Genomic DNA, 15901 nt, shown 5'->3' with positions numbered 1-15901 from the left:
CAGACTTGTCCAAAGATGAAGAACAAAAAAAAGAGAAATTCTCAAAAATATCAGTAAAATAAATTTTTGTTCCAAATTAAGCACAACATCTCTAAAATTCCAAAAATAGCACTAATTAATCTTCTAAAATTAAATCATAAATTCAAAATACTAAACCATACCTATCAAAACTATAACCTAAATGTAAAATTGAGAACCCAAACATAAAAAAACAAATTCTAAAATTTAATTTTAAATATTTTAATGTGTTAAATAGTGCTATTTTTGAAAATTTATAGAATGTGTGCTATAGTTGTTCATAAAACTTGGTTTAGTGCTATTTTAGGGTATTTCTAAAAAAAAAAAGCAATTCTCTATCAAAATGGTGTTCCTCCATATCGAGGCATACTATGAATGTTTTGGCATCAATAGTTCAATACTGTTTTACTAGGAGATGTGATAGTGATGCTAAGAATATTTCATGAATGCATCGATAAAGAACTTGCTAATGGTAGTGATGAGACTGTAAAATGAAGATACATCTTAAAACAACTTGCTAATGGTGGAGATGCAATTGCAAAATCACTTAATGCATTATACTCCCTCCGTTTCAATATATTGGATGTTTTGAGGTTTATTTGATGTTTCAAAATATAGGATGTTTTCAGGTTTCTATGCAGCTTTTAGATTAGTTTAATAATTTATATTATGCAGTCTAGTTTATGATTGGTTGAACTTTTATAAAGTAGTATTTTCTTAATCTGTGTGTTTTACTCAAAACATCCTATATTTTGAAACGGAGAGAGTATAATTTATAAGCTTGGGCAACAGACAGACGAACCGTTTTTGCTTTATATGGCTATAGTTTTGGTCGTTTATACAAATTTCACTTCACATTCTATAATGTTCTTTTGAGTGTGGTCACCTAGAAGAACTCCGGTGTTTGTTATTGTGCTATTATTACCTCATGTCATGATTCTGTGCAGTAAGGAGGGTGATCCGGAATATCTTCTATTACTCTCACAACTCGAAAAATCAAACAGATACAAATCATACAAGTTATACCACTAACCAGTTCGAAAAATCAAACAGATACAAATCATACAAGTTGTGTACACTAACCGGTAACTCCAATCTGAATCTTGTTCATACAAACAGGATTATACATCTGCCTTTTTATCAACAAAGCCTGCTACGAGAACGGCCACAATGAAGAAAGATTTCGGTTGGTTCTAAGCAGCCGCGGAGTGAGTCGTGACCAAGCTGAGCTCTTTCGTTATCTCCAAACCCAAATAGACGACCACGTTGAGTGACCACAATGGTGTGATACAAACCGGTGCTAACTTGAGATACACGGTGTGGTTTCAGACACTCTAATACTCTTGGCTTCAGCACTTTGTCTGATAGTCTTCTGTCCGGGAACCCAAGGCTTCCAAACCCCATCCACCCAAATCCATACAATAATCCACCTTCCACCAAAACAAAAGTCTTCCTTTTTCTTGCACACACCTGCAAGAAAAAGCAGAGTCATGATTAGGGCTGTCTAAATCCGGTTTAACTGATCCGGAACTAATCAAAACTCCACACATTTACAAACAAACACAAAAACATTCAGCTACATTTTTCTTTACCAAAACTGAATGTACTCTCAATCTATAATGAAAATCCTCTAGTCTAGAATACGTTTGGCTATAAACAGATCCCAACCCAATTTTTGATTCTACTTGAACTGATCACTTATTAGTTCTTAGAGACCACTCTAAGATCTTAGAGAATACAGGAACAAGGTGTAAAGGGATCATTATCTCATTAACTGAGATGGAACAGATGGGAGAAGAATCTGACCTGGACAGCAAGACAATTCTTGAGATTGACCAAAACTTGAGGAGTGATCTTGTCGTTTTCATCTCCATGGCCTAGAGCACCGCAGTAACCTTTACCCCATGTGTAGACCTAAGTTTCAGAAAGATTAATCAGAACAAGATTTCTTCTGATTTCTGAGACCAAATAGAGACAAAATAAGATGATAAACAAAGAACTTACACGGCCATTGGAATCAAGTGCCACAGCGTGTTCATCGCCTGCAGAGACACGGATTATATGAATGCCTTTTCTTTTAAAAGCCTGAATAACACGCGGCTGGAGCTCGTCCTGTTGCTCTCCATGACCAAGGCAGAAATTAGAACCAGAGCCAAACGAGTAAACTGAGCCATCCTCTGTTACAGCTAAAACATAGCTGGGTCCAGCTGCGATTTGCACCACAGGGCCAATGCTTTTAAGAAACTCAACAACTTTGGGAACTGGTCTGTCCACGGTATCGCCATGACCAAGCTGCCCATGTGTATTTGATCCACAAGTATACACACGCCCTTCCCTTGATAGAAACACAGTGAAGTGAAGCCCAGCAGCCACCTGGTATAGAAGATGAGTTTGTCAGTGTTCGATAAACTCAATTTAGAAAATCAATTCATCTTAGATAGGGTTGGTATCAGTTTTACCTGCTTACAAGGAGTCCCTTTCAAAGCCTCAACAAGCTTAGGCCTAAATATTGGACGGCTAGTATCTAAATGACCACAGCAATGCGATGAATTATCCCCACATGTGAGAACCTGTGTCAGATTTCAAATAGATTTGTTGGCAAGTGACTATGGCAAGCGACAATATACTCATACAATAGGTTAAGTGAAAGAGAAGCTACCAACCTCTCCAGATTGCAATACGAAAGCAGAATGGTTCTGTGTAGCTGAGACTTGAGCCACTTGAGCAGGGAAAGGAAACTCTATAGGCGTAAATGCTACGCATTGAGTAGTTTCAGGGCCATGAGCAAGAACACCAGACAAACTTACACCACAAGAATAAACCTTCGAGTTGTTGATTAGCAAAGTGTGATACTTTCCAGTTGCAATTTGCATCTGCAGAGAGAATGAACGAAATACATTTGAGACTTAAACCAAATTAACCAAGAATCAACATACCATTTTGAGCTATATTCCTAACACTTAAAGAGATGTTCTTCATACCAAGCTAAGTAACACTACTGTCTATGTAAAATGAAATATTCACCGATAGAAGCAAAGACCAAAAAAGCAAATGAAATCATACTTTGCCTTGAGAGGTTTCAACCATATCTGAGGATTGCTCAACTGACTGTAAGAAACTCAAAAGCCGCTTCCAGTTTCCCTCACAATTGGCAAAGAGCTCTTTCTGTGTAATCAAACCCATTCCAACATAGACAGGATGCACAGAGCAAAGCAGAGACGCCGCGTAATCAGCTAGTGATCTGTATTTCAAAGGGTAGAAACCATGGCTGCCTCCGAAAACCTTAGAGGTCAATTCCAAGCTAAGTAGATCAACCGCACTAAGCCGCCCAGAGGTCAACACCTCCAAGATCAAATGAGAAGGAATATCCTCGAACGAAACCACCCAGTTTCGATCAGCCATTTCCTTAATCTCCAAGAACAGAGTTTTTCAAGATAACCTAATTCGAAAAGGACGAGACTTTGGGGTCTGGCTTCAAGCGGAAAAGGTCAGATTTTGAGACGGAATCTGGAGCAATTGAAGTAGCGTATGAAGAAGACGTTGGAAGGTAGAAAGAGATAAGAAATCGAATAGGGAAAAGGAGTTATTATAGATGAGAATCTCGCAGTTGGTCGTCTATTCGAAGATCGGAAACTAATCATGAGAAGGAGGTCTTCAGATCGAAATGAATCAATCCACCCAACACACACGCCAGCTTCTTTCGGAATTCGCCTGCTCAGAACAGAACCAATCCAGAAATCAATCAAAATTAAAGAAAACCCCCAAAAAAAGGAAAAAACTTTCGATTGGAAAATAGCGTAGAATTGAAATCGTAAATAGGGTTTTTGGAACGAGAAGATCGAGAGGAAGAAGAAGAAGAGAAGAGGTGTTATTAGTGGTGATGGATCCTTACCTGGAAAGCAAAAGCTCTTGACTTTTTCGGTTTTCGGTGCCCACTTAAAAAACAAATGAAACCAAAAAAAGTCTTTGAAAAGGAGCTTTATTTATATAAGAAAAATGGTGAAAGACGTGTGAAGAAGAAGAATGAGTAGAGTGGAAAGTTCAAATATCTTGCTTCTTAAGCTTCTTCTTTTGTGGCGATTCTTCTTCTCTGTCAAGAGAGATGATGGATGTTTTTCCAGAATCTGTTGTTGCGCAAAAATCTCCGGTTTAACTTTAATTTTCTACCTAAGACTGTTGTGGTTTGCGTGCTTGACACGTGGAAGACTAGATTACACTCACGCAAAATGACGGGCTTTTTAGGTTATATTAAAGGCCCAATAATGATACTAACTTGTTAGTTGTAAAACAGAGCTAATCAATCTATTTTACACAGACGACGAAAAGAAGAAGAAGAAGAAGAAGAAGAACCGATTTGATAACACGAATCGTTCTTCCTCTCTTAATCTTGCTTGGTTTGTTCTTCATTTACCATCTCACTTTACTTGCGGGCTTTTCGTATTTGCTCGAACGATTCAAGGGTAAAAGAGAAAGAGGTGAGCCATAATTCTCAACAGATAATAATTTCTTGTTTACGAGATGTTAAGAATTATAATTTCTTGAATCTAAATCGTGGTAGAGAAAGTTTTTGGATTCTTTGTGTTCTTCTTCTTCACCTTAATAAACAAAATGATACAGGAGAGAGAGAGAGACAGTCACAGAGATGGAGGACGAGGAGTATGTAATGATTGATCTTGAAGACGTTTCGAGGCACATTGACATTCCAGCAGATGCTCCTTACACTTTATCAGTTAGTTAGTTCAATCCTAATTCTTTTATGTCTTAGCTATCTGTGCTCTCTTCAGCTCTTGCATTGCTTTTTTTATTTGACATTGTTTTATATCCTGTCAGGGTTTGGATACTTTGAATCCGGTATTGACCATTGATGGCAAAATCAAGCTGGTGAGTTGCAATTTTAAAAGTTTTTCTAACTTGAGTCAGTTACTCTTTTGCTTAAAACCATTCATTCTCTTAATGGTGTTAGATTTGATGATTCTTTCAGGTTGGAGAATATCTTGAAACGATTGGTACATGCCTTGCTTTCTCTGAAAAGGGTTAGTTTTCACTTCTTTCCTCTTTATGATTGTCAAACACCTGTTTCTCACCAACATCTTATTGTTTCAAAAGATACATGTCTTTTGAACATTTTCTCTAGTATAGTTCTTTGTCCCTTCTACTTGTGCTGGTTTTTGAGTTGCGGTTTTTTCATTTCTTTGATTTTTTTTTGCAGAAGAAGTTTCAACAAGTGAAGACCAGATGCCACAGAAGAAGATAGTTGAACCTGTTGCAAAACTCCACAAGATTCTTAAGTTTAGGTTAGCAGCAGCATTAGACAATGAAGATGGAGGAGAAACCAAAACAAACAATTTGTAAAAGACCTGATTGCATCGGGCCAATCTTTGATCTTGTTCCTTGACAAAAAATCAGACTTTGCAAAATTTTATAGACAATATGAAAAATGTGAAAACTGTTAGCCAAAGGTAGCATCTTCCTTTTTTTTTACTGAAGCAGTTACTTTTTCGGCCCAAAATACATCAAAAAGGATAAATCAATCTGGTGTTGTTTCACAAATAGTAAAATCTCTTACACAAAGGACGACACAAGCATCTCTCATCAATAAAATTCAATCCGGTGTTGTTTCACGCAAAATGTTACAAACAACAACATAGGTAATGATGTAAATGTTGTACAAGCTACTGATCTGGAAGTCTGTCTTTCAGATAGTTCAACACAGCTTTTGTTCCTCTTTCTAGAATTGGCCTCCTGATGCTGTTTTCAGAATGTTGGTGGAAAAAAAATATCAATCAATCGGGTATGATATTGTTTTAAACCTTTTTACTAATGTGTCATTTTTTATGATTTAAAAGAAATACCTTCTTAATGGGTTCCCGTCAAGCCGTAAAACCTCAAGTGTAGGCTCAAGCAAACCCTAACGAACAACACAGGACTCTTATTGCACATTATACATGTCTATATGTTTCAGTTAAGAAAAGCAACAGAGACTTACCAGTTCTGGAGGAAGACTTGAAATGTTGTTGTTTGATATGTCCAGATGTTTGAGTGAAGTCATGTTCTTGATACCCTGCATGGGAAAAACAGATCCAATGCATCAGCATGATGTGAAGACTTTAGTTGACTAGCTGATTGCTGCCAGGTTACACTAACTTCCAATCACAGATTCAGCAGCTATTCGACGGTAAAAACCACAAAGTAGAGCACATATCCATATTATTACCTTGGGAATCGACTGAAGTGAATTCTGGTTCAGGTCAAGGATAAGCAGGTTAGATAAGTTGAGGATATCTTCAGGGACTTCAGATAGCTGGATTCGACTGTCAAGTGAAAATATAAGGTAAGGTATCTTAAACCAGTGAATAATAGATGGACGATGAATAATATAAAGTATAATAACCAACCTCAAATAAAGCTCTTGTAGTTGTGGCAAGTGGCAAAACTTAGGATGCTCTCTGAAAACTGCAATACCACTTAGGTCTAGAATCTGAAGCCCAGAGACTGCTTGAAACCCATCCAGTGGAATCTTATGAGCAAATAAAAAAATGTGATGCATTAGCTCTTGGTGGAAGCTATAATCAACTATTTAAATCTAATTCTATTTGAACATACTTGCGTCAGGGGATTATTATCCAACTTCAAGCACACAAGATTGGGAAGTGACTTCAAGATCGCACCTGGCCAATCTTTAATCTTGTTTCGTGACAAAATCAAAGTCTGCGATTGCAAATATTATATGAGTTCAATAACAATAACTCATAGATCTTTATGTAGCACAGGGATATGTAGCATCTTCTTTGTATATTTAAGAAGAATATATATGGGAAACCGGAAACCCTATTACCTGAAGGGAAACAGATGAAGAAAGTTGAGCAGGCAATTCCTCGATAGAGTTTTTAGATAGATTAACTTTCGTGATCTCACCAGATTCCCAAACTTCTGAAGGGACAGTACTCAAGTTGAGACCTTCCAGATAAAGTTCCTGAGTTTTGTGCAAACAATTAAGATAATAATTTCCTGTTTCTATTAAGGACATGGAATTCTTAACACAATTGTGCTCAAATCTGTGGTTTCACTTACCTTCGAAGAAATGGACATACGAGCTGCTGAAGCAATTACATTTTCCTTTGTTGGAGTGCTTGCACTTGTTTCTATAATTGGAAACCATTTACAGTTAGCAATGACCACATAGATGAGAGAGAAAGAGGGATGTTGGACCAAAGTACCTTCACTATTAGAAAGGCGGCTCCTAAGATACTTCAATAGAGCAGCTGTAGGACCATTTACTAATGCGCTGGAGACAAAAAAGAATGAATATTGGCCTTTTCAAGTAGCAATCCAAATAAGACCAGGCAATCAAGAAACCAGACAGAGACAGAGTAAAATGAAACCTTCTTAGGGTTCTCAAAGGATTGCCAACAAGCACAAGCTTTCTCAGAGTAGTCATATTTCCTATAAATGTGAGGACAAGAAGTTTAATGCTAATAGCTCCTCTTATGATGCCATATGTAAATTTATAATGGATGCAGAAATGGTTAGTGCTGTTTGTTAATCATACCGAGGTCAGGATGCAATCCTGTCAATGAATTATTTGAAAGATCTAGGTACGAAAGCTTCAGTTTACATGCGCCAACTGGATATTCCTTGAGCTGAAAATTGGGAGAAAGCATAAGTGTTTTAGACCATTAATTAGAAAGTCATTGTCAATAGATAAAGGTTTGAAAAATATATAAAAAGAATGTCCGAAAACAATATCCATCAACGAAATGAGCACAATACCTGATTAGAACGAAGATCCAATGTTCCTAGACGTGATAGATCTCCAATCTCTGCTGGTAATGTTGATAGCGAGTTCATTCTGGAATTAAGTACGAAAGAAGAATGTCAGTTGTGAAAGTATCTAATTAGATTCCATGTAATTCCAAACAATCTTTCTGAATAAAACATAGTAGAGAATTACCCCATATAGAATTCCACAAGAGAGGAGCAACCGCCTATTGATGGTGGAACAGAAGAGATTTCTGCATGAATCAAATATGTAAACAATTCAACAACTGTTCTGATGAAGATCAAGTCGGATAAGGCGCGAAATAGTATCTTCTTAGTTTATACTTACTGTTCTGATGAAGATCAAGCCGGATAAGACGCGAAAGGCTTCCTATATTTGGAGGCAGACCAGTCAACATATTCTTAGCTGCAGTAGGAAAATAAATTAAAGTGTGTACAAGAATCTTTCAAACGCAAAAGAAAAATTGAATATCATTACATGCATTAAGTTCTGTAAGCATGGTCCATGATGCTATGTGCTTCTCAGAGAGAACTGTGAGCTTGTTTCCCTGCAATAGGTTTAAGAAGATACATTGGTAAATAATCTTGCTTTACCCAATACCGTTGCCTTTTTCCAGGCTCGCCATAGCACTGCATTTCGAAGATAGTGAAAGAAGAAAAAAGAAATGCGAAGTAGCCACTTTAGACTCTAGGAAGAAATGAACAGAAATACCTCCAGATCCAGTTTAGATAATTTCGAACAGTTCACCATGTCTTCTGACAGACTGGAAATTTGATTATTTGAGGCCTGTGGGTAACAATAAGCACAATCATTTCAATGAAAGAAGAAGTAAACAAAACAATCAACTGATCCAGAAGCAACATAGAACAACCTTCAAATCGGATAAGTCTAAACATCTTCCAAGAGATTCTGGCAATTCTTTAAGACGATTGCTTGAACAGTCAAGCCTGAAGAGATAACAAGGAGATCAATCAATTATGAACTATGTGAATGCGCCCAATGCCCTAATTTAAGTCGAACCACAGAAGTTTTATGCCAGGATGGAAATAACCTACTTGACAAGAGAAATTGCTGAACCAATTTGTTCAGGAAGTTCTGATATTGAGTTGAAAGACACATCCAACGACTTCATTGCTGTAAGCCTATGAATGAGTTAAGAGATCAAACAATTGAACATTATCAAGCTAAACAGAGTGGAACCCAACTACAAAGATCCAGAAACACTTACTCCCCAATAGCTGCTGGAAGTTCAGACAGTTTATTGTGACTGACATTAAGCACAACCAAACAAGCAAGGTTCTTAAGATCTTCCCTTAAAACCTCAATGTCGTTATGTGCCAAAATCAACTTCTGCAAATCAACAGCCTGCCAAATGGGGAAAATTATCCAGTCAAGAATCTGATCACAGAACAATGCATCAGAAAACAATTCAAAAAATCGAGAAAAAGCTAATTACCTCCCACCAGTTTTCTCCTTCCCCTGTCGCTTCCAGACATTGATATACCTCAGTAGGTACATCCCTGAAAAATTGAATCCCAAATCAGTAAACATTACTCTGTTAGCAAAGACTATGCATCTCCTGATGGGATCCCGTGAGAAAAGGTCGAGCTTATTCTAAGCAATAGGATCAAAACCTCGAAACTTGACTGAGTCCCGATCAAGAGATCATATTCACATTCTAAACCCATTTCGGAAAACTAAAACAAGCAAATAAAAATCGAAACTTTCTCACAGTCACACCAACTAATCTTACAAAAAAATCTGAAATTTCAATCCAATCCAAAAAAGGAAAAAAGGTTGATGAAAATTTAATGGATCTTACTTGAGAGATCGATTGGAAAGATTTAGAGAACCGGATGTTCGAGCGGCCTTCAGAATCCGATCCATTTACACAGACTAATCTCTCTCACTTCGTCGCTCTTCTTCTTCTTCTCTGTCGTTTTGATCGGAGATGATATGTTATTATTACAGTACCCACTCTTCTTTCGGAAAGTTTAATGCTTTACGAAAAGTTTATCTCTTTTGATCTCATTTACAAAAAAAGAAAATATAAAACCTTAACCGGATTTGTGGGACTTTTTATTAAATTTAAAACTCATTGATGGCTACAGCCATGGGAATGCAAGTACATTTGCCTAATTCTTAATCAATCTTGTCTCTTGAGTAACTTGATCTTATATAGTTTTCCCTTATTTAAGTTTGCTTGGGCAGTAAAATTGTCTTATTCAACTTTATGTGAAGGAAGCTTTTTATCAAACCAAAATAGATTTCATTATGAGTGATTTATTAGACTTGTGTTTCATGGACACTTGAAGCTTAGGCTTAGGCATGCATCTCCGATGAAGTGGGAGCAAGAGCTTCTGTCATGGTTCCTTTGTTTGACATGTGCTTGTCTTGACCTAAAGTGAAAGGTGGACAATGAGGACGTGGGTTATAGTATGGGTTTGGCTTGCAGCCACCGGTTTGGCAGCCAGGAACACCGTAACCAGGAACTGTTACTCCTGGAATCACAAAGCCGGGAATCTGTGCGCCTGGAACCACTATGGGAGGGATTGTTGTGCCTGGAACAACTACACCGGGTCCACCACTAGAGCCACGTCCAATACCAATACCAATCCCTTCACCTGGAGCTCCCGTTACAGGACCACAATTCGGTTGGCCAGACCCAGACCCTCCTATTCCTTCTCCAATGCCAATACCTGAACCACCACCAGACCCTATTCCTTCTCCAATGCCAATACCTGAACCACCACCAGACCCAATTCCTTCTCCAAAGCCACTGCCTCCACTAGACCCAATTCCTTCTCCAAAGCCACTGCCTCCACTAGACCCAATTCCTTCTCCAAAGCCACTGCCTCCACTAGACCCAATTCCTTCTCCAAAGCCACTGCCTCCACTAGAGCCAATTCCTTCCCCAAAGCCACTGCCTCCACTGCCATAACCAACACCATAGCCAACACCAGAGCCACCACTTCCATATCCTCTACCTACACCATACCCCATAGGCTTAACTGTGTGGTCAGGTTCGTCCGGTTCACTCGCCATGGTCTGCATTACCTGATTAGGCTTAACTACGTGGTCAGGTACGTCCGGGTCCGGGTCCGGTTCACTCGTCATGGTCTGCATTATCTGATTAGGCTTAACTACGTGGTCAGGTTCCGGTGGGTTACCTCCTGGTTCACTCGCCATGGTCTGCATTATCTGAATAGGCTTAACTACGTGGTCAGGATCCTGATAATCCGGTGGGTCACCTAGTTCACTCGCCATGTTCTGCATTATCTGATCAGGCTTGACTTTGTGGTCAGGTTGTACCTCATGGTCTGGGTGTAGAACATCCATCCCAGGCTTCATTACATAGTGTAGATGTAGCTTGCTTGGCTCCATCATAGGGAGATCCTTGAGAATCCTGCGTGCGAAAGTTGAACTGAAAAAGCATAGTAAGAGGACGAACCCAAAGCATTTGCCTGGGCGTCCCTGTGCCATTATTATTTCTAATGTAATAAGTTGATCCTGCTGTACATTTCGGATACATGATCCCTAATGCTTTATATACAGGAAGGGAGACTTTTACGTAAGAGAATACACATCCCAGTAAACGCAAGATGCCTTGCTGAAAATGCGCAATTAAAAAATCGATTCACAAACATAGCATGACAGTGTGAAAGAAACAACCTTTTTTTTCCACAACAACACAAATTGTATGTTTAGCAACTTCAACTATCCAAGTTTTGAAACCTTATTACCATTATTTGCAAACGAGAAACTACATCAACACAAGCTTGAAGCTAATGTTGTTAGACACATTTAGACACTATCACCATCAGCCTGTGATTCTGCAGCTCTCAAACCTTCAGCCATAGCACGAGCCCTGTTCTGAGTTTGTCTCTCTACAGCAACCATGTATAAACCTACACATTTAATGGGCTTAAATAAGAAAAAGGGTAATCACAGAGAAACAAAAAGCTCACGAATTTGAGAAACAAAACATCTGAAATCTCAAAGAAACGATCATTTACCAATGGCACTGCCGAGTGCACAACCCCATAGAATCCTCATTGACCACTTATCGGTGATAAAACCTCTCGATCCCATACTTTTCTCTCAGCAATCAAAGCTAATTTTAACCACTGAAAACTCAAATTGATGATTCCGAAAACAGCAAAATCAAACTCGAAATCCTGAAGATTTTAGAGATAAACCCTATTCTATGAAAGAAGAAATGAGAGGAAGAACAAAAATTGCGTAGCGTAGATCAAGGAACTGCTGATGAGTATAAGGAGTGTGAGCTTACCAAAAATTAGTCGGTGACCGGAAGATTGAGAATCGAGATAATGACTGGTGAGACTTGAGAGGAAGAAGAAGAAAGGAACGAGGACTGAATAAAAGAAACGGGCTAATTTGTAAAATAATAAAACAAGGAGTGCTATTTTGGTAAACAAACTTATGGAGGGATTAGTCAACAATAAATGAAACTTGATAGTCTTTCAAGTTTTCAAAAATCACACTTTTTTTTTTGTTTCTTTCTTCAAAAGCATGTAAAATTATCAGTAAAAAAATTAAAAACATTTGCACATGTTCTACTTATGTTTTGTTTATATTTTACATATGTTTTGCTTATTTTTTTCTTAAATTACCCTTTTCATATAAAAAGATATATGTAAGATATTACGGTAAAATCTTATCAGATTAGTTGAAAAATCCTACTATATTAATTGGGAAGTACAAATATGCAACTAACCTTAAAATGTGTAAAAAATTACATTCAATTGCCATTAGAAAATTTTAATTAAGCTTAATTAATTAATTTAAATAAATATAATTAATTAAAAAATAAAAAATACTTACAGATCAAATAGAAAAAAATCTAGAAAATAAAATATTTTCTCTCTCTAATAAATTATGGACGAAATTACAAAATAATTTTTAAAAAAAAATATAAACCAGTCAGAATTTTAAAAACTAAGATTTTATATCCAAATATACAATATAATTATTTTTAATAGCTAAATTTCGAAAATTTTGTTAGGATTTCAAATTATGATTCTCCTATCATCTTTATTTTATTTTATATACAATTTGTTTAGAATTTTCATATAATAATTATGATTAATAAAGTGCAGAATTTTTTCTGCATATGTTGTGATTTGAATTTTTAAAAACGAAGATATATTAATCAATCTATGAAAAATATATGTTTTAATTTCCACATTGGCGGGTTGGTAAACTAAATTTATATAGATGATAAATTAATAATTTTTATTTTCTCACAATTATAATATTAAAATTACTACTTTATATTTCACAAAATAATGATGCAAATACAACAAACAAACAATATAAAACTGTAATATACGTCAAAAATAAAATACTATAATATTCCAAAATACTTAGTATTCAATTCGACTAATAGATTTACAGAAAAATTAAAAAAATATATATTATCTCAAACAAAATAACTTTTAAAAAAATATATAACAATAACTTTTATTGTATATTATAATTTTTTTAAAAATGTTGATCCGTGCTTAAAGCACGGGGTATCTCCTAGTACTTAATTAAATGTAATACATTTTTAATTCTATGATGTTAAAAAATGGTTTGAGAAAATTTCTCTATAGAAAAAATTGTGATATTAGATATTATATATGTAAATTATAACTGATATAATTTAGGAATTTTCAGCAACATGAAATGAAAAATAATATGTTTCCCATTAATTACAAGATTTTATTGTGAATAATTACTATATTTATTCGTGGAATTGTCGCCGTTTCTATGCTTAAATTGGGTTGCCTGGAAGTCAAACAAGGCGAAATCCGAAAGACTTGTAATGTTCCAAATTGAGTAATTGGTTGAACCGGTTGTATGGTTGAACCAGGTTTTTAATAAAAATAAAATAAATTATCAATTCTATCTGAGGATCTTAAATGACAATTCCATGAATATTCCACTCTCCTAGTCCTAGATTTTTTTCAAACAACCAAAAAATGACTAATTTGTTGCCATATATAAACAATCACACCTATAATTTATATTTATACAGAATTCTTGTATTTTATTGTGTAAACTATTATCAATGTATCAAATAATCAAAAAAATTATATATATATATAGATGATTTTATCATAGTCACAAAATAATATATATATATATATAAATAATTAAAAATATATATCATCTACGTATTGCATACGTAATCATCTAGTATATATATATATATGTTATTTTTAATATTTTTTAATGACAAAGGAAATTTTTCTTATTTACCCTTAAATCTATATGACCATAAGCACGACATTGAATAAGGGGGTGTTATTGAACAATGTATTTTAAAAGAATTTGATGTATTTTGGAATTCAACGTTATTCAATTAGGTATTTGAAAAAGTACATTAAAATCTGCTGTTATTGGATTATGTATTTATTTGATGGATTTTAGAATACGTTTAAAACATTGTTATTCAATGTCCATTGGATTTGGTGTCATTTCAGATCTCAATGTATTTCACTCCAAAAAGATGAACAAACACAATCTGACATATTTCTCAAGTATTTCAATCTCTCTATTTTTTTCTCTAGTTTCAAAATTGATTCAGGAGATTAATATAAGAATTAAGAAATACAAGATTGCTCTGGCCAAAAGACCATTGTTTTTTAATCATGGACCTTATTCAAACAAAAAAAAGAGAAAAGGGAAGAAAAACTAGTGAAATCATGTAAACAATAAATTTGATAGGCATAATCAGATCTGAGGATCTGCAAACAATGTTATTATTAAAGATGTTTGTTCATCTTGTTTTTGTTTCATCTGATTGAAGAACATGGGAGAAATCACAGAAAAAGGAAACCCTAAAAGATTGATTGTTTCATCTGATTGAAGAAGAGGGGAGAAATCACAGAAAAAGAAAACCCTAAAAGATTGATATTCCATCTCAGATCTGAAAAATCAAAACCCTTAACAATTGAATCAAACAACAAGAATCTCCAGCGGAGATCCACTGCCATAAACCAAGAAAAAACCCCAATCAGATCCCCAACTCAGATCGACCGAAGACCAGAAAACATTGCCACGACATGTTTTTCTTTCATTTGACATGGTTAACAACATAATTATGGTAATTTATTTTATTTTTATTTACATTCAAAAATAATAAAGTCCACTAGTAATGAATTTCAAATCCATTAGTAATGCTATTCAAATCCACTAATAATGACAACAAATTCACCTTAAATGCATTTGAAAACTATTGAATTCTAAAATCTACTAGTAATTGAAATCTATTAAAATCTGTCATCCAATAACACCCCCTAAGAGACAACATCTGCATTGCATTGCAGTTGTGTCTGCTGTCATCTTGGTAGTGGTTTTTTGGCTGCTCAATCTTGTTGAGAGAAGGCTCTGCGGCAAACCCAATCACCTAGCTCGTTTTATGATGAACTGTTCCTTGTTTTCTTAATTCGGTTGTTGTTGTGTTTTAGACTTTTAGTTATATGTATTCCTTGTTTTAATTCGGTTTAAGAATAATCATCTGGACCTTTATATGAAGTTGTGTAAGATGAGGTTTTATTATTGTGTTTTATTGTGTTTATATAAGAAACGTAATAATCTCTCTCTCTCACTGTTAAAAAGCTCTATCTTTTTTCCTTCTTCTTCAGTTTAGATCAAACGTAGTAATTCATAAAGAAAAAAAGGTCTCTCCCTCTGGGTTTAATAACTCAAAAAGAAATATGCAATCTGGTGGCGATTTCAGCAACATCGACCATCACCATGAGCTTGAATGGGAAGAGAAGCAAGTAGGTGGTGGTCTCAGCTCTTTTGGCCAAGCCAAGAGACGTAGTAGTCGCGGCGGACCGTGACATCAAATAAATCAGAGAGATGATTCTATCCTAAGAACTCGCCGAGAGAACTAATAATAGAGAATACAGAGCTGAAAGATGATCAAATATAAGAAGGATCACCTTAAAGGACTGGATTCAGTGGATGGTTGCTAGCGTAAGCGCCGCAAGGTGATAAATGGAGAGAGATAAGAAGAAGATAAAAGGATAGTACTCATTCATTAGGTTTTCAGAAATGACAGTGTCTGCCTTACATAGTAACTCTTTG

At 35.7% G+C, this 15901-nt stretch overlaps 5 protein-coding genes across 8 annotated transcripts; 1 reads left to right on the top strand and 4 right to left on the bottom strand.

Moving 5' to 3' along the window:
• Positions 1 to 974: 974 nt before the first annotated feature.
• Positions 975 to 4237, bottom strand: LOC104745849 (ultraviolet-B receptor UVR8). Its single transcript, XM_010467213.3, has 7 exons — positions 3911 to 4237; positions 3082 to 3729; positions 2682 to 2891; positions 2478 to 2588; positions 2023 to 2391; positions 1825 to 1932; positions 975 to 1488 (listed from the first exon to the last, which is right to left on the bottom strand). The coding sequence occupies exons 2-7, from the start codon at positions 3418 to 3420 to the stop codon at positions 1159 to 1161; spliced, it is 1467 nt and encodes a 488-aa protein (XP_010465515.1). The 5' UTR covers positions 3421 to 3729; positions 3911 to 4237; the 3' UTR covers positions 975 to 1158.
• LOC104745848 (uncharacterized) lies at positions 4175 to 5476 on the top strand. 2 transcript variants are annotated; one of them, XM_010467210.3, is made up of 5 exons: positions 4175 to 4493; positions 4636 to 4747; positions 4849 to 4899; positions 5000 to 5051; positions 5228 to 5476. In XM_010467210.3, exons 2-5 carry the CDS (start codon positions 4661 to 4663, stop codon positions 5368 to 5370), a joined length of 333 nt encoding a protein of 110 aa, XP_010465512.1. In that variant the 5' UTR covers positions 4175 to 4493; positions 4636 to 4660; the 3' UTR covers positions 5371 to 5476. The 2 variants fall into 2 exon arrangements, with proteins under 2 accessions (XP_010465512.1, XP_010465514.1); XM_010467212.2 differs by having other exon boundaries at positions 4294 to 4493; positions 4636 to 4751.
• On the bottom strand, positions 5466 to 11317 carry LOC104745847 (plant intracellular Ras-group-related LRR protein 6). Its single transcript, XM_010467209.2, has 21 exons — positions 9621 to 11317; positions 9255 to 9318; positions 9027 to 9163; positions 8854 to 8940; positions 8670 to 8745; positions 8510 to 8584; positions 8276 to 8345; positions 8126 to 8203; positions 7970 to 8030; positions 7789 to 7867; positions 7568 to 7658; positions 7401 to 7461; positions 7236 to 7303; positions 7090 to 7160; positions 6854 to 6991; positions 6622 to 6726; positions 6414 to 6535; positions 6233 to 6329; positions 6005 to 6079; positions 5871 to 5926; positions 5466 to 5766 (listed from the first exon to the last, which is right to left on the bottom strand). The coding sequence occupies exons 1-21, from the start codon at positions 9683 to 9685 to the stop codon at positions 5691 to 5693; spliced, it is 1752 nt and encodes a 583-aa protein (XP_010465511.1). The 5' UTR covers positions 9686 to 11317; the 3' UTR covers positions 5466 to 5690.
• Positions 10002 to 11281, bottom strand: LOC147926333 (uncharacterized). Its single transcript, XM_087487884.1, has one exon. The coding sequence runs from the start codon at positions 11279 to 11281 to the stop codon at positions 10121 to 10123; it is 1161 nt and encodes a 386-aa protein (XP_087344010.1). The 3' UTR covers positions 10002 to 10120.
• Positions 11318 to 11390: 73 nt separating the features above from the next.
• Positions 11391 to 12221, bottom strand: LOC104745846 (uncharacterized). Of its 3 annotated transcripts, none has more exons than XM_010467205.3 (3): positions 12090 to 12221; positions 11815 to 11925; positions 11391 to 11706 (listed from the first exon to the last, which is right to left on the bottom strand). In XM_010467205.3, the coding sequence occupies exons 2-3, from the start codon at positions 11888 to 11890 to the stop codon at positions 11603 to 11605; spliced, it is 180 nt and encodes a 59-aa protein (XP_010465507.2). In that variant the 5' UTR covers positions 11891 to 11925; positions 12090 to 12221; the 3' UTR covers positions 11391 to 11602. The 3 variants fall into 3 exon arrangements, with proteins under 3 accessions (XP_010465507.2, XP_010465509.2, XP_010465508.2); XM_010467207.3 differs by having other exon boundaries at positions 11815 to 11976; positions 12090 to 12191; XM_010467206.3 differs by having other exon boundaries at positions 11815 to 11932; positions 12090 to 12184.
• Positions 12222 to 15901: the final 3680 nt, after the last annotated feature.

Source organism: Camelina sativa, chromosome 15 (genome assembly GCF_030686135.1).
Source record: "Camelina sativa cultivar CO46 ecotype springtype chromosome 15, ASM3068613v1".
In the NCBI taxonomy this organism is placed as follows: domain Eukaryota; kingdom Viridiplantae; phylum Streptophyta; class Magnoliopsida; order Brassicales; family Brassicaceae; genus Camelina; species Camelina sativa.
Note: the sequence above shows the minus strand (reverse complement) of the source record. Positions and strands in the feature narration are given on the sequence as shown.

Bases quoted from the DNA above. Each gene is read 5' to 3' on its own strand.
- LOC104745848 (XM_010467210.3), top strand. From the start codon at position 4,661: ATGGAGGACGAGGAGTATGTAATGATTGATCTTGAAGACGTTTCGAGG. The intron at 4,900-4,999 runs GTGAGTTGCAAT...TGATTCTTTCAG, and splicing joins TTGATGGCAAAATCAAGCTG to GTTGGAGAATATCTTGAAAC. The intron at 5,052-5,227 runs GTTAGTTTTCAC...TTTTTTTTGCAG, and splicing joins CCTTGCTTTCTCTGAAAAGG to AAGAAGTTTCAACAAGTGAA.
- LOC104745846 (XM_010467205.3), bottom strand. From the start codon at position 11,890: ATGGGATCGAGAGGTTTTATCACCGATAAGTGGTCAATGAGGATTCTA. The intron at 11,707-11,814 runs GTAAATGATCGT...TTAAATGTGTAG, and splicing joins TGCACTCGGCAGTGCCATTG to GTTTATACATGGTTGCTGTA.
- LOC104745849 (XM_010467213.3), bottom strand. From the start codon at position 3,420: ATGGCTGATCGAAACTGGGTGGTTTCGTTCGAGGATATTCCTTCTCAT. The intron at 2,892-3,081 runs GTATGATTTCAT...TTCTCTCTGCAG, and splicing joins TTGAAACCTCTCAAGGCAAA to ATGCAAATTGCAACTGGAAA. The intron at 1,933-2,022 runs GTAAGTTCTTTG...TCTGAAACTTAG, and splicing joins CACTTGATTCCAATGGCCGT to GTCTACACATGGGGTAAAGG.
- LOC147926333 (XM_087487884.1), bottom strand. From the start codon at position 11,281: ATGGCACAGGGACGCCCAGGCAAATGCTTTGGGTTCGTCCTCTTACTA.
- LOC104745847 (XM_010467209.2), bottom strand. From the start codon at position 9,685: ATGGATCGGATTCTGAAGGCCGCTCGAACATCCGGTTCTCTAAATCTT. The intron at 8,585-8,669 runs GTTGTTCTATGT...TGTTACCCACAG, and splicing joins TAGACTTATCCGATTTGAAG to GCCTCAAATAATCAAATTTC. The intron at 6,080-6,232 runs GTAATAATATGG...TTTCCCATGCAG, and splicing joins CACTTCAGTCGATTCCCAAG to GGTATCAAGAACATGACTTC.